General features: G+C 38.4%; 1 protein-coding gene across 1 annotated transcript in view; it reads left to right on the forward strand.

The window, feature by feature from the left end:
* LOC123767147 (neuronal acetylcholine receptor subunit alpha-7) overlaps window positions 1-24,248 on the forward strand; it is an 84,210-nt gene that overhangs the window by 47,374 nt on the left and 12,588 nt on the right. Inside the window, exons 3-6 of the mRNA XM_045756683.2 lie at window positions 12,776-12,921; window positions 18,339-18,493; window positions 23,039-23,222; window positions 23,872-24,088. Coding sequence (XP_045612639.1) covers window positions 12,776-12,921; window positions 18,339-18,493; window positions 23,039-23,222; window positions 23,872-24,088 — 702 coding nt within the window. The remainder of the gene's footprint in view (window positions 1-12,775; window positions 12,922-18,338; window positions 18,494-23,038; window positions 23,223-23,871; window positions 24,089-24,248) is intronic.

Consider the following 24,248-nt stretch of genomic DNA (forward strand, 5'->3'; position numbering starts at 1 on the left):
AAACAATTAGCAAAATACCTTAGATATTGATAGCAAATGAAGGTATCCCCAACCGAAAAATAATGATTTAATTAGGTCTGGAAACCACTAGCAGAAGACTAGCAAATCGTAAATGGAAATTGTGTGTCGTTGAATTCAACGACGTGCCAAATAAAAGATACAAAAACCTTTTAAATCGGTGCTTATCCTCTTCCCTGAAAGCCTTCGTGGGATCCTATTTCCCTTGAGGCACAGCAAGTCTGTATTATATGGAATTGCATACCAATGTACTGCTTGATGGGGAGGTGTATACAATATACTGCATGATACTAACGTATTCCCAACACACTGCATCCTACTGAGGGGTACACAACACATTGTATGATACATATTTGCTCACAGCACACTACATGATTTTGGTGTATCATTCAGTGCACTCGATACAGCGTATGGAAGCGAAGTATTTCTGATACCCCCATAAAATACTGACGAATAAGTGACATTCCTTAAAATACTGAAGTTTATACGACCCTCTGCATGATACTTAGATATATACAACACTGTATGATACCGAAGTATACACAACACTGACATAGGATACTGAAGTATACACAACACAAGCATGATACTAAAGTATACACAACACTAACATGATACAAAGTATACACAACACTGACATATGATTCTGAAGTATACACAACACTGCATGATATCAGGAGGAGATAGCTTTCAAGAAGATCGCACGAACCTTAAATAAGAAGAAGCAATAGAAAAAGACGATATCATAGAGAATCTTACACAGCTCACACGAAATCCTGCAATCTTCCGAGCAAGACAAATATATATACAGCCCCCAGATTATATTTTCCAGTGATATCAATCCCTCACTCATCTTGAGCAACCATGTGGAATTAAGATTAAATTAATTTACATTCATTATACCAATTTAGCCAAATTTAAAGAAGATTCACGGTGTGTAATGGGGCGCCTCAATGCTCGTCCCCCATTTCCCCTGCACGACAGGGAGGGTATTTTCAAGAAAGCTAAACTAGATTAAGTCGGATTGTCAAGAGTGAGCCAAATGGGTTTCTCTCTTGTTACATGGGTCCTTACTCTGGCTCTTGTTTATGCCCAGTATAGGACACGTTCTCCAAGTATCCAATTTTCAGGGAAGCAGATGCAGGGGTGAAGATTAGAATTATATATTTTAAGCCAACCTGCTTATCAGGTCTAAAATAAATACATTTTGTTTGTTGTTATTAAGAGTATAGGAATAATTTTTTGGATGGGCAATGCAAAATTGCAGGTAAATAATATTTTATATGTACACATACATGTGTGTGTGTGTGTTATAGTGTATGTATCACATTTCCAAGTAAATATATTGCATTTCCGTTGGTCCTGAAACGAGGTATTCTCCTCACGTTCGTCCGGGTCGTGGAGCTTGGAAGAACGTTTCTCTTCCCTCTGAAGCTTTAAAAGCCCGTCACCAGATGCATCGAATAGGGACTCCTAAGGTGGAGATGGAAATTTTGAGATCGAACATCATTGCGGGAAGTATGAAAGAGCATGTATATGCATAGCTCTTAGTATCTGGACAATTTCCGAATGTCTACAAACTTAAACGAACAAACATTTACTTTGTAAATGAATGTTTCGATTATCCTGATAAAAATCCCACCGTTCGCCTTCATTTCGGGTAAATATTGTCATGGCACTTGAGAGGGTGATATTGTCGTGGTGTTTAGTGAGGGTGATATTGTAGTGGTGTTTAGTGAGGGTGATATTGTCGTGGTGTTTAATGAGGGTGATATTGTCGTGGTGTTTAGTGAGGGTGATATTGTCGTGGTGTTTAACGAGGGTGATATTGTAGTGGTGTTTAATGAGGGTGATATTGTCGTGGTGTTTAACGAGGGTGATATTGTAGTGGTGTTTAGTGAGGGTGATATTGCCGTGGTGTTTAGTGAGGGTGATATTGTCGTGGTATTTAGTGAGGGTGATATTGTCGTGGTGTTTAGTGAGGGTGATATTGTCGTGGTGTTTAATGAGGGTGATATTGTCGTGGTATTTAGTGAGGGTGATATTGTCGTAGTGTTTAATGAGGGTGATATTGTCGTGGTGTTTAATGAGGGTGATATTGTCGTGGTGCAGGCGAAGGAAATATTGTCAAATTGTTCAATGATAAGTAGAGGAGAATAACTCCACTCTCTGCCTCACATAAACATGAACAGTTAGGGCTGGTCGCCAATCTTTAAACCACACAATCGATACGTAAATTATAGGAACCAGGAGCTGGAGCTCATTCCTTGTTGTCATAACTATTATAACACATCACAAGTAAACAAATCAATTAAGGTGACAGCCGAAGTAGACACACAAAATACTTTTAGTTTAAGAGTAAAACAAAAGGTCATACTGATGCTGGAGATCCACTTGAGTCGCAGGAGAGCATGGAAACACCTCTTCAGTGGGGATTGAACAAGGGAATTGAAAACGAGGAAGATAGTGGAGGTAGACTCCACACACACAGCAACCTCCCCTAGCAAAGACCTGATACAATCTTCCGCTTTGTGACAGGATCGACTCCGGCCCTGTGGGGGTGAGTGTGTGAATGAGCTGGTGGCTTGTGTGTGTGTGAAGTTGTCGCTGAGGACGTCAGCACGGCTGCTGGTGGCTTGTGTGTGTGGGGGGTTGTCGCTTAGGACGTCAGCACGGCTGCTGGTGGGTTGTGTGTGTGCGGGGTTGTCGCTGAGGACGTCAGCACGGCGGCTGGTGGTGGCTTGTGTGTGTGTGGGGTTGTCGCTGAGGACATTAGCAACGCTACTTGTGTATGGGTGTGGGGTTGTCGCTGAGGACATTAGCAACGCTACTTGTGTGGGTGTGGGGTTGTCGCTGAGGACGCCAGCACGGCTGCTGGTGGCTTGTGTGTTAGTGGCTTAAATCGTGTGTCTGAAGATATATTGCAATGCGGTTTATTTTGAACTCTGAATCTGGGTATTTTTTTATACAAATTGCTCAACAGTGAACGCCACGCACCGTGGCAGTCGATTCACTTAATCCTTAGAGGAAGCCACTTGAGTCCGTAGCTACCCTGATGCACTTAGCTCTCCTGAACGCTGAGAGGAATTTGAGTGCAGTGAAATATATATATTTTGTCATTACACGAGAGAGAGAATGATAGAGTAATCATACAGTAATAATTGTCTTAACCCGACCAGCTGCCCTACTTTACAGTATGATAACCAACCAGCTATCCTACATCACAGTATGATAACCAACCAGTTGTCCCACTTCACAGTATGATAACCAACCAGCTATCCTACATCACAGTATGATAATCAACCAACTGCCCCACATCACAGTATGATAACCAACTAGCTACCCCACATCACAGTATGATAACCAACCAGTTGCCCCCCACACCACAGTATGATAACCAACCAGCTACTCCACACCACAGTATGATAACCAAACAGCTACCCCACACCACAGTATGATAACCAACCAGCTATCCTTATCACGGCCATAATATGAGGACAATTGGATTATCTTCCAAATTCTCTCAGCGCTGTAATCTATGTAATTTAATTAAGAGGAGGGTACTAGAGAACAGTCACCAAGACTTTCCAGTCACAACAATTTGGCAATGGTTGTGCTACTCACTAACTGTTGCTACTCTGACGAATGTAGAATCTTATGATACTGAGATACTGTGCTATAGGTATATGAAATTGTAATAATGGCTTTCGACGTAATGTTATTCAATTCATCCGCGAAAAATTGGTGATTATATGCTATAGTGAGTATGTTTTAGAGGTACGTAAATGGGAACTGTTGCTATCAGAGGAAAGACAACTTTTGTGCAATTGCTGTGGTAGTTAATAATAATAATAATAATAATTTTTATTTAGGTAAGGTACATACATAAAGAGATTTTACAAAGTTTGTTGGCTTTATAGATAGAGCTAGTACATACAATGCCTAAAGCCACTATTACGCAAAGCGTTTCGGGCAGAAAGATAATAGTGGAAAGTTGATTTGAGAAGAATTGCAACAACCTAACCATCAACCTCAACTTTATATACCAATATAGGACTACATAAACTTTATTAGTTAAAGGGAATTAAAGGACTATATTTTCTACATGCCAAGTTTTTGAGTGCAGTGCCTTTGCTATATCATTCCAGATCATAAAAAAAGTTAAAATAAATATGGATTCTTATAGCTTTATAGATGAAAAAAGTATATTATGTGAGGATTTCAGAGATGAAATCCTTCTGTATTTTTTTATTTGGAAGCGTACAGAAATACCTGACTTCCCAGATAACGAATTGCTCGACCCACACCATGGGGGCACGCTCCCAGACAACTCCCATTATTGAGAATGTATTCACCGCCACTCATAATTATATCATAAAGGATTTCAGCAAATTCTGTGTGTCTGTGTGTGTGTGTGTGTGTGTGTGTGAGAGAGAGAGAGAGAGAGAGAGAGAGAGAGAGAGAGAGAGAGAGAGAGAGAGAGAGAGAGAGAGAGAGAGAGAGAGAGAGAAGGGAAGGGGAAGGGAATTATCATAGGAAAGCGCCAAGGAAATACTATTATATAGCACTTGGAAGGGATCAGGATAAGAATTTGGGATGGGACGGGGGAAAGGAATGGTACCCAAGAACTTGGACTGTCGGGGATTGAACGCTGACCTGCTGGAAGCGAGACCGTCGCTCTACTGTCCAGCCCAATTGGTTGGTTGAGAGAGAGAGAGAGAGAGAGATAGAGAGAGAGAGAGAGAGAGAGAGAGAGAGAGAGAGAGAGAGAGAGAGAGAGAGAGAGAGAGAGAGATGATATTGTGTGTGTGTACATGTACTTTCCTCAGAGTGATTCTGCTCCAATGATTTTAGTCAATTGAAAAGCTGAATCTCATATCACAGGAGCCTCGACTTCCATTCATTACTGGGCGTACTCAGGTCTTATCACTGTTGCATAGTCACAGTTAATTGAACTAATTATCGATAGAATGAGGTCAGGTATAAATGATGGCCTCATATAGCGCTTGTAACGGGGTCATTTTCATTATAATATGATCATTAAGAGTATAATTAGGAGTCCTCCTCATTGTAGATAGCCAAGGAGAACGGGAGTATTAGCCAGTGCGACTGTGAGGGTGTCGTGTTCGGTGTGTGTGTCGTGTTTGGTGTGTGTGTGTCGTGTTTGGTGTGTGTGTTGTGTTCAGTGTATGTGTCGTGTTCGGTGTGTGTGTGTCGTGTTCGGTGTATGTGTCGTGTTCGGTGTGTGTGTGTCGTGTTTGGTGTGTGTGTGTCGTGTTCCGTGTGTGTCGTAATCGTGTGTGTCGTGTTCAGTGTGTGTATCGTGTTCAGTGTTTGGCGTCATCTTGAATGGCGTCACCCTGGAGTTTGAGCGCTATCTTCACCTAAAATTCCGATAGATTGGAATTAAGTTAACTGCATTAAAACATTCTTATTGTAAAATTTCACACTATAGCTTACTGTTCGTAATGTTACAGCCTTAAGCCATTTCCGTACATGCCCTAGTCATAGCTCTGAGGTGACAAAGATAAAATAAAAAAGTATCTTTTTTTGCTTTAATATTGACAGTCAAAATATCAACGCTGATATTTTGTCTATGATTTTTACTTAGTGAAGTATTATCTGTCATCGAAATTCCCTTGTAAATATCATTCGAAGAATCTTTCAAGGACGAATTCGACAGGTTTTCATGGATTCTGTAACTAAACTGCTTATTGATCTGCGAAAATGTTGTCGTGCAACAAGACGAGAAGGTGTCGTCACTTCGAACCAGGTGGGAAACGATATGAAGCCATATTGTGTTCTCGTTCTTCCCCTAGAACACAATTTGCAACAACACTCCGCACCAGAACTCTGTGCTAACACCCAGGAAAAGTTATTTTGTTTACGGGACTTTTATTTTTCCACAAATTTGGTAGTCGAGTCTGAAAAAACACACACACGAAAAGTTGAGAGGCAGATAACAGTGACCTGAATTTCTTTTTGAAACTCGTGTTCGAGCAGAGAGCTGATGACTCTTGAACAAAAATAATTTAATGGGGAAGGAACTAGCCAATGATATCCAAGATCTTGGCTTGTGTGCGAGAAGGTTGAAGTGACACCACGTTATTGGAAGTGTTGAAACAAATAATCCAGAGTACAAGAGGTTCAGAACCTCATTCCAGTGTCGGATGTCATAGAAGCAGTTTTTTCACTGGTCCCAGTTGAATACAGGAGCGAATTTGGGATACAGATTGGTTGATTTAAGAAAACAAGAGCACTGAATCGTTGCTCTCACCCCAGAAGGTCTGCAAAGAAAATACGTGTCACAACTTCACTGGTGCGGACTAGTTAAATCATCTCAAAACACAATGGGCCAGAGCAGGGGACCTGGCAATGATCTCGCGACCTAATGGTGAAAATCACCAAGTCGTACTGGACGCATTGTTGCTTAAATGAGCCATTAGTCATTATTAAACTATCTGAGGCTTGTGCGGAGAACCAAAAGTTCAAATTGTACAGATCGTCATTGTGAAGATAGCGAACGATATATTACCAGTTAAGTGAAAACTGAGAAAAATTGGTATCTTATAGAAATAATTGTCCGAGCTGTGCAGAGTAACATTAGCGTAAACAAGTTATTCATGCAACATTTTGTGACATTTGGTACTCAGTGAACGACAACGAAAATTCGAGGAAATGGCTGTTGAAGATAGAGTTCCATCTGTCGGCACTAATATGAGTCTACGGTACAATGCCTCACGTGTTCGAGTGCTGATAGAAGCTGTTGGTTTACCGCATTTCAAGGGTATACTCACAGACAAGATAAGTGAGAACCGCGTAAGCCCCGCTGGGAAAACTAGTGTTATTGTAACTGGTCGATTTGTGTTGATAAATGTATATGGCTACGTCTAATTCATAGCTTTCCGTCCGTAATACTATTTAACATGTTGCAATATTGAGGGCTTGAAGCAACGCGTCACTAGAAGTGGTAAAGACAGCAATTTTAAGGAAATGTATAGAGAGTTTTAATAAGATTAGCGACATGGGTATCCTGGCGGAGGAAGCGTATATATATCTGCTAAGAGAGATAAAATAGTCTATCAGAGACATTACTGGTTGAGATTATCAAGGTATTTCGGTAGAATAGATGTCAACCTCACATTAAACATGTTCCCAAAAATCTCAACCAACCAACCAACTCTGGTTTACAGCAAACCTCGTCCAGAATCAAATTCTGGGAGTCACCATTTATCAGAGATACCGAGCTTATGTTGAGTTATGTTCTTGCAAGACATAACAGTTTATCAGAATGAGATACACTGCTTGGCTTAGGGGAGTGAAGGAGACCTATATAACATCTTCGAAATAAGTTAGTAAAGAACAAAAGGCACTTGTTTCTAGAATAAATATCTGTTAAGAACCTGAAATAATCCGCTCAAAGTTAGAAATGATAGTGATTAAGATGATACACTTGCAGATTATGATAAGGAATATCTGGAGGATGTTATGTATAGTCTATTAAGACGATACACTTGCAGATTATGATAAGGAATATCTGGAGGATGTTATGTATAGTCTATTGTTTCTTGAAGATCAAAATGAAACATATATCAGGGCTAAGTGAGTTCTTGTTTACGGAGAAAATGCTGTTATTTTGAATGGTTATGTTGGTGAGGATCCTGAGTGCCATGCTTATAGGTATAGGTTAAATATGTGTAAAAGAATAGGAGTTGGGTCAGGTGTGTGGAGTAGAACACAAGCTAGGTCAGGTGTGTTGGGTAGAAGAAGCGCTAGATCAGGTGTGTTGGTTAGAAAGCTTGGTAGGGTCAGAAGGGTGGAACTTGGTCATGAATGTTCGGGAAAAATAGCAGCAAAGACAGGTAAAGTTGGGGAAAAAAGGGTGTTAGGTCAGATACGTTGGAAACAACAAAAAATAGGTCAGATATACTAGAAAACAATTAAGGGCAAGGCGAAGTATGTTAGAAAATATATGATATATAACAGGTGTGTGGTGAAAAATAAGAGCTAGGTCAGATATGTTGGGGAAAATATGGGCAAAGATATGTAGGTTGGGGAAAATTGAGGATAGGTCAGGTTCTCTGAGGAAAACAACTTTGGGATTGCACAGGTATGTGGGACAAAAATACCAGCTAGGTCAGATAAGATTGCTAGAACAGGAAGTAGGTCACGTATGCTACGATAAACAGGATGCTATCTTGAGGTTATCTTGAGATGATTTCAGGGCTTTAGTGTCCCCGTGGCCCGGTCCTCGACCAGGCCTCCACCCCCAAGAAGCAGCCCGTGACAGCTGACTAACACCCAGGTACCTATTTTACTGCTCATGCTTGATTATGCTTGCCTTATTTTAGAAACACTTGTTCATAGGGAAGATTTTTCACTAAAGTCCAGTGTTTACAGAAAGCCTACAAATAGTTTATCCTTTGTTCATGATTTTTATGGGCATAGATACAATGTGAAACAATAAATTTTTTCCTCCATGTACCTATGATCTCTTTGGGTTGTTAGTCCAAAATTCTTAGAATTTTGAACTAACTTAGAGTTTAAGAATATTGATTATATTGGTCTCAAGCTTTGTTATCCACTGAGTTTTTTGGAAGTTTTCCGTAGCAAAGCACGTCGTACATATTATAATAATATATGCAGTAAAAAAAATTCTCCCCCAAAAATGTATTATGTTTACCACATTTTTCTGAGTTCACAAAATATTGTCAAGGATTTGAAACGTTTTGATATACATGTATTGTTTAATTACGAAAATTATGTTGGAAAACTATTAGTTAGAAACAGTTGTCTTAGTAATAATTGTGTCATTTATAAAATACCTTGTAAAGATTGTAATAGGTTCTATGTAGGGCAAACATCCAAAGATCTGAAACTTAGAATTTCACAATATACTCTGCAAGAATCGGTCAATTGTCCAATGCTTTGTTTGTTTATTTACCAGAAAGTTATCATCAAACTGATTGTTAGAGGGACTCTCCAATAACAAATTGTAAAAGTATTTTTAATAGGAACACACACAAACATACACACACACACACACACACACACACACACACACACACACACACACACACACACACACACACACACACACACATTTATTTATTTATTATTAGGAAATACATGTTGTCAACTTCATGATAAAAAAAATGTCAGATGCTACAGCCACAATTTAATAATCTAAAAGTTGTCATCACTGTAATTAAAGGAGCAACAGATTTGTACCCAAAAAAGATTTGTACCCAAAAACGATTTGTACCCAAAAAAGATTTGTACCCTAATTCATTTGTACCCAAAACCCCAGAAATAATCAAGCAACCAAGTTCAATCACCACAGTTTACATCTGACTGTCAATGAACACCCTCCATCTCAGGACATTATAATGAACTCCCGATGGGCTCAGTCACAGTCACGATCAGACCTGAGATCCGGCCCATCAGGAACCATTACATGATCAAGCTTCTTAGGCCATAACAAATCACATATAATTTACCATCGAGGCATAAATATAGGCGAGAGGGTAGAGGTTTAAGTGTTTGCCAAGAGATTCTATACAATTATATTCATTATATATAGATACGGATATAGATACTTAGTCAGTATTCTACGAAAGGATAGACTGGTTAAAAATGTATCCTTCAAGAGGATGAAACTGCTGGGTCAATAGTCTTTAGGAACAGCTACCCAAAAATTAACACACTGTTAGTAGCTAATGATGCCGTCAAGATAACCAATTTAAAATAGCACAAAAATGGCTCCTTCATGTATGCAAAAAACATCGACCGGGTTCCGTGAATTTAATGCTCGATCAGCAATTCAAGGAAAATTATCATGTAAAAACTGGATCTCGATTTTCTGTTCGTCGGTCTGTAAAATAAGGCTGTTATTTATACGAAGAGAGAGAGAGAGAGAGAGAGAGAGAGAGAGAGAGAGAGAGAGAGAGAGAGAGAGAGAGAGAGAGAGAGAGAGAGAGAGAGAGAGAGAGAGAGAGAGAGAATGAGCAAGATAAATAGAGAGAGAGTGCCAGGGAGAGTGCGTGTACGAGTAAAAATTAGCTAGTGTGTGTTGGAGGTGTTGTGTGTGTGTGTGGCTGCAGACAGGGTTCCACCACCACCACATCCACCACTCCACAACCACCACCACACCACCACCACCACCACCACCAGCTGCACCACCACCACCACCACCACCAGCTGCACCACCACCACCACAACCACCATCAGCCATCCTACTCATCCTCGCGTTAAGATAAGAGCCACGTTTTCCTGCCCGGTGACCATTATATCACATTATAATTTTTAAAACGCAAGTTTTCTCCGTAGTATTTTTTGCGACATGGACGAGACTAATATTTATGTCAGTTTAGACTTAATAAAAATATTCGTTTATCACTTCTTTGATTTAATAAGAAAATATATAATTTTTCTTGACGTGTTTATTGGATTTTAATATATTATGATAAGGACACGCATCTGGCTTCAGATTCATCTGCAGGATTTTGACAAAGCACCCAACCCTTCTACTGGATAATACCTTAGAACATATCCTTCTACAGGATGGTAATCTCCCACTTCAGCATTCTGCAGAATACTGTCGCAATCAATATCCTACTTCAGGAGATTGATAGGAGCACCTTATCCTTCTGCAGGATCATGATATTGCATCCTATATAATATTTGTTTTCATCCATAATTAACTAAGGCTTGATATTTGTACACCAAGCACTGCATTTTAAGCTTGTGATAGCTTATCTTGCATCTAGAATCTAATTGATACTCCAGCATGAGAAAATATCTAAATTAGATTTCTAGAAACCATCCTTTTCCCTACATAACAACCTTATTTAAGTATGAGACACAACTCCTTAATAGTTTAACCCACACTCAGGCACCTCCAGAACCAGCACGTGGCTATTCAGAAAAGCTATACAGTGTCATACAGGCACAAGATCAATAACTTCCCATGTGGTTGGTGGATCAGCTTCGCCCCTGACTTACCTTCCCTGCCTTCCGTCCAACGAGACAGAGACAGGTGGCTCTCGTGATGGCCCCTCCTGGTTTTTGTATTAATGAATGATGAGCCAATCTCCTCCCTGTGTCAAGGGGTGGACGACCAAGCGTGATAAGGGACGAGGAACGAGTTAATTTTTCCTTGCTACTGTCATAGGGACGGGGGTTAGGAAAAAAAATACTCTTATTGACAATTAAGCCCTAAAAACAAAAACAAAACAGCTACATAAATACCATGGTTGATAATGTCGAGTTTGGTTGCTAAACTGCTAGAGAATCTTCTTTTTTTTTTTACAGAGAGTTCGTACTACTTTAGAACGAAGAGATGGTAAGCGATTTACGAATCAAACTTTCTTAATCTGAGCCATGACAATGGGTTAAGTTCTGTAGGTTCAACACATTGGAAGAAATCCTGATGTAAAGTTGGCGAGAAGTTCACGATCGGACAAACCCGGAACGCACACACACACACACACACACACACACACACACACACACACACACACACACACACACACACAAGAGTCAAAGAGGGATCCAAGAGTCAATGCTCGATCCTGTAGACACAACTAGGCGAGTACACACACACACACACACACACACACACACATGCTGTGAGGGGTCTCACGGCTGAGTGGACAACGCTCGGGATTAATAGTCCTAAGGGTCCGGATTCAATCCCCGGAGGAGGCGGAAACAAATGTGCAGAGTTTCTTTCACCCTAACGCGCCTGTTCACGTAGCAGTAAATAGGTACCTGAGAGTAAGACAGCTGCTACGGGCTGCTCCTGGGGATGTGTGTGTATGGGGGAAAAAATGCGTTGATTGACAGTTGAGAGGCGGGCCCAAAGAGCCAGAGCTCAACCCCAGGAAGCACAACTAAGTGAGCATACACAATTATTAACATTAATAATAATAGTAACTAATATTAATAATAACTAATTTCCATATTAAATTAACATCAAATGGTGTATATCTTTTTTTGAACACTTTATATCACATTTATGTACATTTATTTCACATAAATTAAATGTTTTGACCGTGTACCCTCACCAACGAAGACCTTTCCCTCCCTCACCTCACTTCACACGCCCAGTGATCACCACCAAACCTTTTTACAGATCTCGGTAAAATATATGAGGCACCTTCCGGGGCTGTGTGGACCAATACTTTCTCTCTTCACCTTTCTCACCATTCATCCATGGTCACCGAAGAACTGTACCACACGCACACACACAATATTATATATATATATATATATATATATATATATATATATATATATATATATATATATATATATATATATATATATATATATATATATGTGTGTGTGTGTGTGCATGTGTGTGTGTGCATGTGTGTGCATGTGTGTGTGTGTGTGTGTGTGTGTCTTGAAATGTCAGTGTCTGTCCTATCTATTTGAGGCTGAAGGCCAGACTCTTAAGGCTAGTGTCTCCTAGTTTTTCACAGTAATTGCTGCTGAGTGAATGCACATCATGGGCGGGTCGGACTGTCAAAAAAAAAAATAGAGTGACACTGCGAAACATATCTCAATACTAAATCTTAGAAACACCATTTAAGAGAGACACAAAGAATAACAGAGAGAAAGAGAGAAAGAGAGAGAGAGAGAGACAGAGAGAGAGAAATATCCATGAAAATGATTTAATACCTTACTCCATTATCACATCTCTGTTTAACATGTGTATACGTATGAAATGGGATATTATGTCTCCTTACAGTGTTGGTGGTGCTGAGTGACGAACAGGAATACCGCCTCACCCGCTACCTCATGGCCAACTACGATGCCTCGGTGCGACCAGCGAGGAACTCCTCCGAGGCACTATCCGTCATCTTCGGCCTCTCCCTTCACAGCATAATTGACGTGGTTAGTATTGAGTTGTCGTGTCCGGTACTCGGTCGAGAGTGGGGTCTGTACTCAGCTTAAGAGCCTGTACCCAACTAAGAAAGGTCTGTATCCAGCTGAGAGTGGTTAGTAGCCGTCTGGGATTGGTTATTGCTTAGGAAGAAGTGGTTATTTTAGGAAGAAGTGTTTAGAACTCAGCTAGGAAAGTTTATTGCCCAAAAAATAGGTGCCAGTACCCAGCCAATAGTGACCAGTACCCAGCCAGTAGTTGCCAGTACCCAGGAAAGGATGGATTAGTACCCATCATGGGAGTGTTCATTACCTAACATGAATAAATTAGCACCCAGGAGAAAGCTATAAAACCAAAACCCTTAATAAAGGAACTATCTTGGGAACATACAGCAGAAGTCTTGATGAATAGTGGACTATATTATTAAATATGGTATAGTTTTCATGACTTTTTAATGTATTACATTTACGAAATAGTCTAGAACCCCTTTTTTGTTATAAATATGCAAAATTATAATTATATATTTATATTTTTTGTGTTTAGATTAGTAATATCATAAGTAATAATAAAACAATCGAGAAATAAGGCCGAAAACTAGTCAAATACACAGAAAGTGCACTTAATTTATACTTATAATGATTTCAGCCGAATTCTAATGGTTTAATTTGTTTTCTGCCCCGAATAAACTGTATCATTACGTGTAAGATCCAAGTTCAAGTTTCAAGAATGTGAAGTTTATCTATGAGTATATCAATCTTAACTAGGTTACCATACTGGAACTTCACAACAAACCGACGAATATTCGGCTTACAGTTTGAGTTAGAATTGATGACTCAGGGACTCAGGGAAGGAGAACCAGGGCGAAGGAATATCAAAGCTTTCTGGCCTGCTCGAATCTGTCCACACATTCCGGTACATTTAACGCCCAATATTACGAATGTTAGGGGTTTAACTCATGAATAGAGTTTGAGGTTTCAATAGCGAACTTCTTGAGGAAGAGTGTGTTGTATAGAACTTTTAATAATGTTCAAATTACTCTTTCATGTATTATTTTTAAAAGATCGAAACCATGAAAAACATACTCACACACACACACACACAGCTACCAGGGGGGTCTAGTAGCTGAGTGGATAGCGCGCAGGACTTGTAATTATGTGGCCCAGGTTCAATTCCCAGATCAGGCAGAAACAAATGGGCAAAGTTTCTTTCACCCTGAATGCCCCTGTTACCTAGCAGTAAATAGGAACCTGGGAGTTAGACAACTGTTACAGAGCTACTTCCTTGGGGTGTGTATGTGTGTGTGAGTGAAAAAAGCAGTTAGTAGTTAGTAACAGTTGACTGACAGTTGAGAGGCGGACCGAAAGAGCAAAGCTCAACCCCCCGCAAGCAAAACTAGATGAATATAACTAAGTGAATACACACAAACAGCTTATTAAGAAACACATATCAAGCTCCCGAAAAACAACAACATCTTTAATAACACCCTACACCACTATGGAGATCCTACGAAAGACGAAATATATATCATGTTTGTCTGCTGGTAATGAAGAAGACACGTCCAGTAACGCTGAGAGACGGAAGATAAAAGGACACAAAGAGAAGGGATTTGTAAAGGTCACTGGGAGAGAGCTCACTGAGAGATTGAAAGTTAATGATCACTGAGAGAGAGAAGATGAGGGATGGGGGAGGCACTGAGAGAGGTAAGGTAAACTGTGGGTGTGATATTATAGGTGGGGAAAGTGACCTTGAGTTAGGGAAGAGAAAATGACCTTGAATTAAGGAAGAGAAAGTGATTCTACAAAAATTAAGGTAAATGTTCACCCAGTTTGTGGGTTTAAGGGAAGCTCAGATTTCTTCTTCACTAATATAAAATCTCTGGAGCCTGGAAAACACCGAGGTATAATACTGCTTGGAAGATTAATGCTTCAGGTTTCGATATAGATAACTACAGAGTAGTTTTCATAATGGTGGCTACACGAACCACAACGCTAAAGACAACCTTGTAGTCCTTACAAGCTATGCAAACAACAACAACCTAGTTGTTGTAAACTACAACAACTAGAGAGCACAAACAAAGCATATGAAGTTTAATAAAAGATTAGAATGCTTTTTAATTAGATTTCAAGGCTTGTTGGCACGCCTGCAGAGTAGTACACAGAAGGGAATCAACAAGATAACTTAATTGAAAACTTAATCTAGTATACTAGAATAAGTCTTTAGTTCTGTGGAATAAAGAGTACAAACAGGCTGGTTGGGAAGAATGCGCCATCAAGTTAACGCCTAGAAGTGGGTTATTTAACGTGACAACTTAATTAATTATAAACAAGGGTTTAGAGTTTTGTAGTAAGCCATTTGTGAGAGACCTCTCGTCTAACAATCCAGAGAATACATTGTATGTGCTATGGGGCTATTGTTGAACTTATGGATCTTTACGTCTGTGCAGTGAAAGAACACATCATATTTTCCAGCTCATAGCTCACCTTCATTGAAAGGGAATTTGAGTAAAGAAGTAACTTGAATAGCTTGAGTAAAGAAGTAACTTGAATAGCGTCATTAGTGAGATGGTTCCCCTATCATAAATGCTCTCATAATCTTTCCCCTTTTCTCACTGACACAGGTTGCAATTGCTTGTCCTTAATATTAGACGGTCAAATTATTATTAATATGTTTTAACTGTTCTCTATGGGATTATCTGATTTTTAGTAAATTGATCATTGAGAAAATCAATTGTAACTATGAGGGGATTCGAACCCCTCGATCTGGGATACTCCACAACCACTGGATCACGACATGGTATACGTTAAGTAATTATCCAAGCTCACATACATCACTGGCTTTTGCTAGTCTCAGAGATTTAAAGCCTGGTTTTGTATTTCCTCTCAGAACCTGCAAAGTTTTGCGTATGATCACGTACTTTCAAAAAGGAAAACGGTCGAATAACTTGTCTTTACCATTTTGTTGACTTATTGTATGGTAAACATCGGTCTGTAATTTGTTTCCTATACTTCGATGCCTCCTGTGGGTAGAAAAGATATTTTCGCAGTTTTTAAGAGAGTGTGAACTCTCTCTCACTCTATATGACCTTCTGAAGATGTATTTAATATACGAAAGTACTTAAGGAAATTTCCTGTTTCATTTTTCCTCCGTGGTCTGACATTGTCATATATATATATATATATATATATATATATATATATATATATATATATATATATATATATATATATATATATATATATATATAATATGAACGTTATCTAAAGTGTACTCCTGTGTCATAAATATTTGACATTTCATCATAAATTTGGAGGTCAAAGAATGAGGCCCTTAGACCGAGAACATGACTAAGATTATAGTTTATTTGTCAAAGAGTGTAAGATATGTGGTAATATAGAAATTCTGCAAGGATCTTCCTCATGCAGTGTCCATCCGATTGCAAATGTTTGTGCAATTCTTTAGGAATGGTGTATTTTTAGGATAGGTGTATAGACCTTGTCTTGCAAGCAGCAGGCCAATGCAGGAAAAAGAATATCAACTTTGATTATGCATAAGTTTACAAGGTTTTGTTAGAGTTTTTGTCTTTAATTTCTTTGTCGAGACTTCCGAAGTCGCGTGTTTATTTGAATAGCTCGATTTTGGGCTAAGTAGGGTTGCTTACTTTTTTTATTTCCTTGCTTATATATATTTTTCCAGTAGATATATTATGCAACTTCCGTTCGCTTCTGTATTCAACTTGTGCAAAGTTTGCTTTTTGGTTAGAATGCAGAGGTCAGTCTCACTATTGTTAAAGTTAAATTTAATAGACGTTCAGTCAAGCTGGATATTTACATGGGATATATTATGCGATTTTAACTTTTAGTTAATGCATCGAGAACATAATTTGAATGTCATATATTTGAGAACATATCAAGAGTAAAGCTATACAAAAATATTGGTGGAATGTAAACTTGTATTATATGCATAAAAATATTAACTTTATTGTATGTAAAAAAAAAATATTATCATACATAAAATAAATGTTGATGGAGATATTACAGGAATAAAATAACAACAGGTACTATATTAATAATAACCAAAGAAACAGTGCTAGTAAAAGTAATAATAAATTGTAGAACTAAACAAAATTTTATTACAATTATTTTTTATGTTTAATAATAAGAACGAGACAATAATTTAAGTCATTATACATTAAGATGAATTCAGTGTTTGCCTTCAGTTTCTTAGTTCAAGATAAGTTATATAGAAACATCGTTGTGAGTTATTTACATCCTTATGAGACCATAAAGACATATCCGGTGTGTGTTTCTAGTCCTATTTCCATCCTGATAATTTTTTTTTCACATCCGCAATGTTTATATCCCAAATTGAATACATTTATGTTAAACCATTGATCAAAATGGTCACTTTCTATCAATGAACTAAAGCTTATTTGTTTCCTAATTCCTGATTGTTTCCTAATTCTATGCTAGTTTGAGGAAATATTTACTGAAACACTGCGTATTGATGTAAATTCGAATTAACAATGCTTCGCCTTCCTGGCTGATTCTTATAAAATAGATTTAAGGAGAGGAGTAACAAAAGCCTGAAAAAATCTTGAAACTTTTCCTGGAGATAATATGAAATGAAAAAAGCTTTCAATTCCTGAGTATAACTTATAATGCAACATCTGGTAATGTCTTCAGTTAGCTGATAGTAGAGAGCGATAAAAGGATAATTTATTGTTAATTGCTGATCATTACTGCTCACTTAAATTTTATGTCTTCAATAAAAATTAACGTAAATAATAATTAGGTTGTAATTAGGACACTTTACATATGAAATATTTAACAGTGTGCAATGTAATTATCTCGAGAAAACGCTCTGCCAGTATGACTACTGTATACAGCAAAGTGTAATAATAAACGCAATAAATATGTAATGAATGTAATAAATATGTAATACAAGCAATAAATATGTCTTTCTGTGTGTCCGATGTTTGAGCCAAAGAGAGAGAGAGAGAGAGAGAGAGAGAGAGAGAGAGAGAGAGAGAGAGAGAGAGAGAGAGAGAGAGAGAGAGAGAGAGAGAGAGAAAAAAAAAAAAAGAGATAGAGAGAGAGAGAGAGAGAAGAGATAGAGAGATACAAGGTTCAGCTGGAAGAAGAGTTCACCAAAAGTCATGTTCGTACATGACTGCATAAATTATTGTACATTATGACATAATGTATATAACGACACAATGCATACATTAATGGCCATCTTAAACCCAGCTTAACACCTATGATACATCAAACTTCCTAGAATGTGTCCGGGTTTTAACACGTGCCCACGAAGTACCAGGAAACTACCAGCTTGACATCTACACCCTAACAACAGCCTATAACTACCCATCAGTTCATGACTAAAACACCTCACCCCTATGCACATTAAAAAGGTCCATTGTCCCCCACAGGATGAGAAGAACCAGATCCTGACTACTAACTGCTGGCTGACGCAGATTTGGCATGATGCTCATCTCACCTGGAACGCTTCCGACTTCGGAGGCATCCAGGTCATCAGAGTTCCTTTCCAGAGGGTCTGGAAACCGGATATTATACTTTATAACAAGTAAGAAGAGTGAGCTTTGATTTTGGTAGATATGTATCGCTACGGGGAGAGAGAGAGAGAGAGAGAGAGAGAGAGAGAGAGAGAGAGAGAGAGAGAGAGAGAGAGAGAGAGAGAGAGAGAGAGAGAGAGAGAGAATGTTATTAACAGTGGAGAGTGAGAGAGGTTGGGCTTTACAGTGAGAGAGGACGTAATAGAAACACTTATAATAATGAATTATATTTTTATCATTTCCTTAAGTGTGAAGAGGGCCAGCTGTCGCAGCTGTAGTGTGTTTGTGTACTCATCCAGGTTAGGTTGTGGGATCAAAAACTCAGCTCTTCAGCTCAAATCATGGCATTTGGTGCCCTATTCATGACACTCTGTCTTTCTGACATTTAGTTCATATCTCAAATTGAGCCTTTGGTTATATTCTTTAAACTTCTCATAAGTTAATGGGTTTACATTTCACAATAGTAGTTACAATTTGTCGCCGTGAGTCAAAGCGAATTCCTTTTAGTGGGAAATTCATCCCCCAAAATCCATGATTTTTAAAATCCTCCTGAAATTAAAGTCATTGTGAATTTTGTACTATATTATCAGTTTATCAGACGCTTCAGGAATGTTACTACAGTCAATAATACACTTAAGTCCCATGTGTAGGTGTAGTATTCATGTTCACTTCTAGGTATATCTCAACGATTATTTATATTTTCCTAAAACCTCGCATTAAGACAAGTCATATTATTTTGTACATGTAAGTAGAGAGGGCTGTATTGCATAAGACTACAAATACATGGATCTTACTTTTAATTTTCAGTCATAGCTCTGAGGGGAATGCATGTATAAGTCTACGGGTATCGATCCTCACGTTTCACTATCTCAGCATGCAAGTCGTGCAGATATTCACGCAATATCTGACTATCGTTTTTGCCGCCATTGTTAAACTACATAGTTGTAGGAAGCGAGTTTAATTTAAGGTTGACTCCTGTTTGTCATGAATTAATAATGGATTCTTTTTAAAAACGTTGAGTGTAAATCAAAGAAATTAATAGCAAACTTTAAAAACAATTGAATTTGTCGATTGTTACGTTACTTTTGTTATAAGCTTTTACTTAGATATAAAATTATTTTAGCATTATCAAATGTTTAGTTATTATCTCATCTCACACGACTATATATTTACTTGAATTTACCGAAGGGGTGACAATCTCTAGTGGTCTCGACTGTTACTGACAATTCAGCAGGAATTTCCAGTAGGAATTTTTTCTGCTGGATTTTAAGCTGTAGCAATGTTTTGGATTTACAGCTTCGGCAGAAAGAATTCCAAAGTATTATTACCATCTGAGTGAAATACAGATAGTAATAATGAAATACATGAGGTATCTTATGCAATTTGTCGCAAAATAATTATTGATATCATAATTCACCTTATAAATTGGATAATTCCATCTGGAAATCAAATCTACAATAATATCAGTATAAACAAAAATTTCAGTGGAGAGTGTTAGATATTAATAATTATCATATCAGCAAAGCTGTTACAATTTTAAATAGACGATTACCACAATGTATCGGATAAGGCCGCAGCCAATCACTTCATATTAGACAATATTAGATATCATATTAGGTATCAGTGCATATTAGATATCCCAATATTCAAATTAATACTGAATCGTATTGTCTCTTTCACATTTAAACAGATGATTCCAATTGTATGTAAGAATACAATCGTGGGAAATGTACAAATATAAAATATTGTTGCACAATTCAGATAAGATTAAGACAGATCACGTAATTAGCTGTTCAAACTACGTAATGTATATCAACTTCTCGAAGATTATAAATGCAACTTAATAGCCTATTGAACAAGCAGGCAAGTGTATTTTGGGCTTGGATATAGTCCAGGACTAAAGGTAACTCTCAGTTTATATACACCGAGAAACAGGTTTCACCTCTTAGGGAATATATCCCTTGTTATGTCCATATTTCACAATTGAACCCGATATATGGGGTATACGAGGTCCTCGATAATGATATATTTCAGATTTATAAAGCCATTCCTCGTGTAGAGAACCTCTTACTACTGATATCATCAGTTGCACATATGTAGTTATCGAGACACATGTTTGGTGTGATGTCACTCCAACAGGTGTTTTCCCAGGACTGAGTTTCGTTATTTTGCACTTCCTTGAGTTAACATCTATTAATCACTTCTTGGAACATTCAATAAATTTTTAAGTACAATTTGCAATTCATTTCAATCTAACACCATATTTATGACAACATAAATTGTGGGTTAATGACAATTTTTTTAGGTAAGAAAACTCATTTTTTAAATCATTTACATATGTTAGGCATAAGATATGTCCTCACTTTAACCACTGTCAAATCTCACTGGTATAATCTCGTTTTGTTTAATTTCTCCTCTCACGACTATTCTGTATCTTTTGATACTAAAATTTGTTATTTTCCCTTAGCCTCTGCAGAAAATTTTCAGTAAATTTCTGCTTGTTTCCCAACTTAAACTCAAGTTTCAAGTGATATAATGCTCAAGAAGCTTTCTGACAGTCCAAAAAAATGGCAGCCATCCTACCCTACTCGGTCTTGCCTGATCTTGGTCGTCAAGCTATAAAGGCTTCGAAGTTTTGAGAGATTATGTCGTTCAGGAACTGATGCTAAGGGTTACTTCATACATCCTCTGGTCTTCAGATCTTCTAATAGCTCCTACGGTTTTCTTCAGCACCTTCTGGCTGTCTCTTGTTTTGTAAATTAACACAACATTGCATAGATTTCAACGATTTTGCTGTTATTTTTCTAGTGAATTATTATATGTCAAGGAAAGCTTCCAGCGGAAGTCTTCAGATTCTTCTCTTAGTTTCACACAGTGAGGTCTTGTCTCGACTCACGTGTGAGTGTTTGAACACGTCTGTTACTACGTTCAGAGTTGAACGTCAGCTCATAAACACATAAACACAGCTCTTTACACCTGTTGATTGACGGTTGAGAGGCGGGACCAAAGAGCCAGAGCTCAACCCCCGCAAACACAACTAGGTGAGAACTAGGTGAGTACAGGCTTTCGACCATTTTCAATCCAAAACAATTACTCTACTCATTCATTTTATCTTATATTTACATATAGTTTAACACGTAAATTACGTTCCATTGATATATAACTTGCGGTGAAGAATTTTTTCAGAGATCTGTGCCATTAATTCATGTGTGTTTTGGTGTATGTGTATACTCATATTGTTGTACTCACCTTGTCGTGTTTACGTAGGGTAGAGCTTCAGCTCTTTGCCCACATCTCTTAACCTTCAATCGATTTGGTGTATACCTTTCCAAGCCCTCTAACATTGTTGATTATATTAGAAGAAAGTTTTCACCTGTCTTCTCCTACGCGTGAACCAGCAATGCCAAATATTTGGTAATTGTCTGCCCTGTCAATTTACAGATATTTTTAATGTGGTGATCACGTCTTTCTTGAGACTTCACTCATCCTGTGATGGGAGGTTTAATTCCTTGACTCTTTCTGTGCTACTCATACCTCTCATCTCTGGTACTATTGTGCTGGAAAAACTTTGAGCTTTATACAGATTAATTCTGCATTTAAACGGAATATAAGCGGTGGTGTGGCATCTGATATAATTGGTCTGATGTGCGTGATATGCAAGACTCGAAAAAGAGTCTGATTACTAGTCAGAAACTGAAAATGACAAACAATAATTTTCAATTAAAATAAACTCTAACATTATTTCTCTTTTTCCGAAACATGTATTTGAAACTTTTTCTATTATGTTTATTTCGGATCTCCGATTTATTTTTTAAATATCGATACCAACGAACGCCATCGCTAAATTCATTATCAAGAAATTCTTATATTTCGACAATAATGCAAAATACGATTTCGCAGTACCCTTTTAATGTTTTAATTTAGTGTCTGAAATTAGTTGAAACATATTATCAAAGGCTAGGAATGCAACAGCTCACTGACTGCAATCATTCCTCATCGAGTTTTGTTCAACGACATTGATGGCATTCTTCTCCTGTAAGCGCAGGTAATCAAAAATGCAATTGCCAACAAATTAATTAAGTAATCTCTGACGGACCCAAAAATCATCGTTTCATTAGAATTTTTTTCGCTAAAATCTAATGCCGTTTACTGAAGCATAATTCCTCTTAATTAGCATACTGCCTCTTATATTGATATACTTCTAACTGCATAATACTGTCTCAAATGTGTAGCAATCTGCATTTACCTGAAGCACACTGCATTTAACTGTAGCCACCAGCCACTTAACCACTGCTAACTGACGAATACTGACTCTAATTGTAGCATAATGCCTTTAATTGTTGCATATTGTATCCAACTGTTGTCCAATACAGCTTTCGAGCTATCTTGATATAAAGTGCCTTTCAATGCTGCTCCCTGTAGACAGCATAATGCATTTCACTGTGGCATAATGCCCCAGTTCTCTAAATGTCTCCTCCCAGCACTCTATATATATCTTCCCAGTATCCAGCATATCTCCTCGCAGTACCCTACATTTCTCTCCATTTCCCCTTTAGTGCAGACTCCCAGTACTCTGCGGCCACTATCAACACCAATGTCATTGTGACCTCGGGCGGAGAGGTGACCTGGCTCTCCCACGGGATCTATCGCTCGTCTTGCGACATGAACGTCGAATACTTCCCCTTTGACATTCAGTCCTGCAAGATGATGTGGGCTTCTTGGACTTACGACGGGTATCAGGTTAGTCATATGCTCTTGATCTGGTTCATTGGGAGCGTCTTGGAGGGTCATAGAATATTTGAGATGTTCCCGTGTGTGATTGTGTGGGTGTGGGTATGTGGGTGTGTGTGTGTGTGGGTGTGTATTGGTCAGTGGGATGAGAAAGTGTCAGGACGGATTCTTCAAGATAATCTGGGTAATCTGGGTTTCCCAACACCTGCAGTTACTAGAAGAATTTTGGCAACAGTTGTTTTGGGTAATATCGTAGCAACTAGATGGGAACAAGAGCAATTTGGACGATGAGTTTTGGATAGAGAGAACTAGTTGAAATATTGGACGGAAAGGTTGTATGATAATACAAAGGATGATGAAGTCAGTACAGCATTAATTATTCGAAGAATTAATTAATATGGAGAGAGGAACCCGGTGATCTAGCATGTTCCCATTTGAATAATAAGCCATAATTAAACATTTAAGAACCACGGGCTCCAATTATGGTTCCTACTTAGAGAACCACCACAAACACGGTTGAAATTACTGGAAAGTCATGTATGAAATAAAACTTCCTTTGCCTGTCAGCATGACAAAATAATGACACGATTTAACCTATTTCTTAAACCTATTAAACCTCCTGCTGAATCTAACCCCCAAAATGCGTGTCCCTCTTCAGCTTGACCTGAACAAGCAGATGGACGAGGGAGACATGTCTAACTACAAGTCCAACGGAGAGTTCGACCTGGTAGAGTTCACGGCGGCCAAGAACACTACTTTCTACTCCTGCTGTCCGGAGCCTTACCCTGATATTACCTACACTATAAAACTCAGGCGTCGACCCATGTTTTATGTCTTCAACCTCATCCTGCCCTGCGTCCTCATCAACGGCATTGGTAAGTCGTGCTATGTCCCACCCGAGGTATACAGCAACGGTAAGTATTGATCTGTTGTGTCCTGCTCTGCGATTACATCAAGAGCAACGGTAAGTTGTGTGGCATCCTTCCCCTTGGTTCTCCTTAACGGCAACGGTAAATCCTGCTGCGTCCTACCCTG

Source organism: Procambarus clarkii, chromosome 53 (assembly GCF_040958095.1).
Source record: "Procambarus clarkii isolate CNS0578487 chromosome 53, FALCON_Pclarkii_2.0, whole genome shotgun sequence".
Lineage (NCBI taxonomy): Eukaryota > Metazoa > Arthropoda > Malacostraca > Decapoda > Cambaridae > Procambarus > Procambarus clarkii.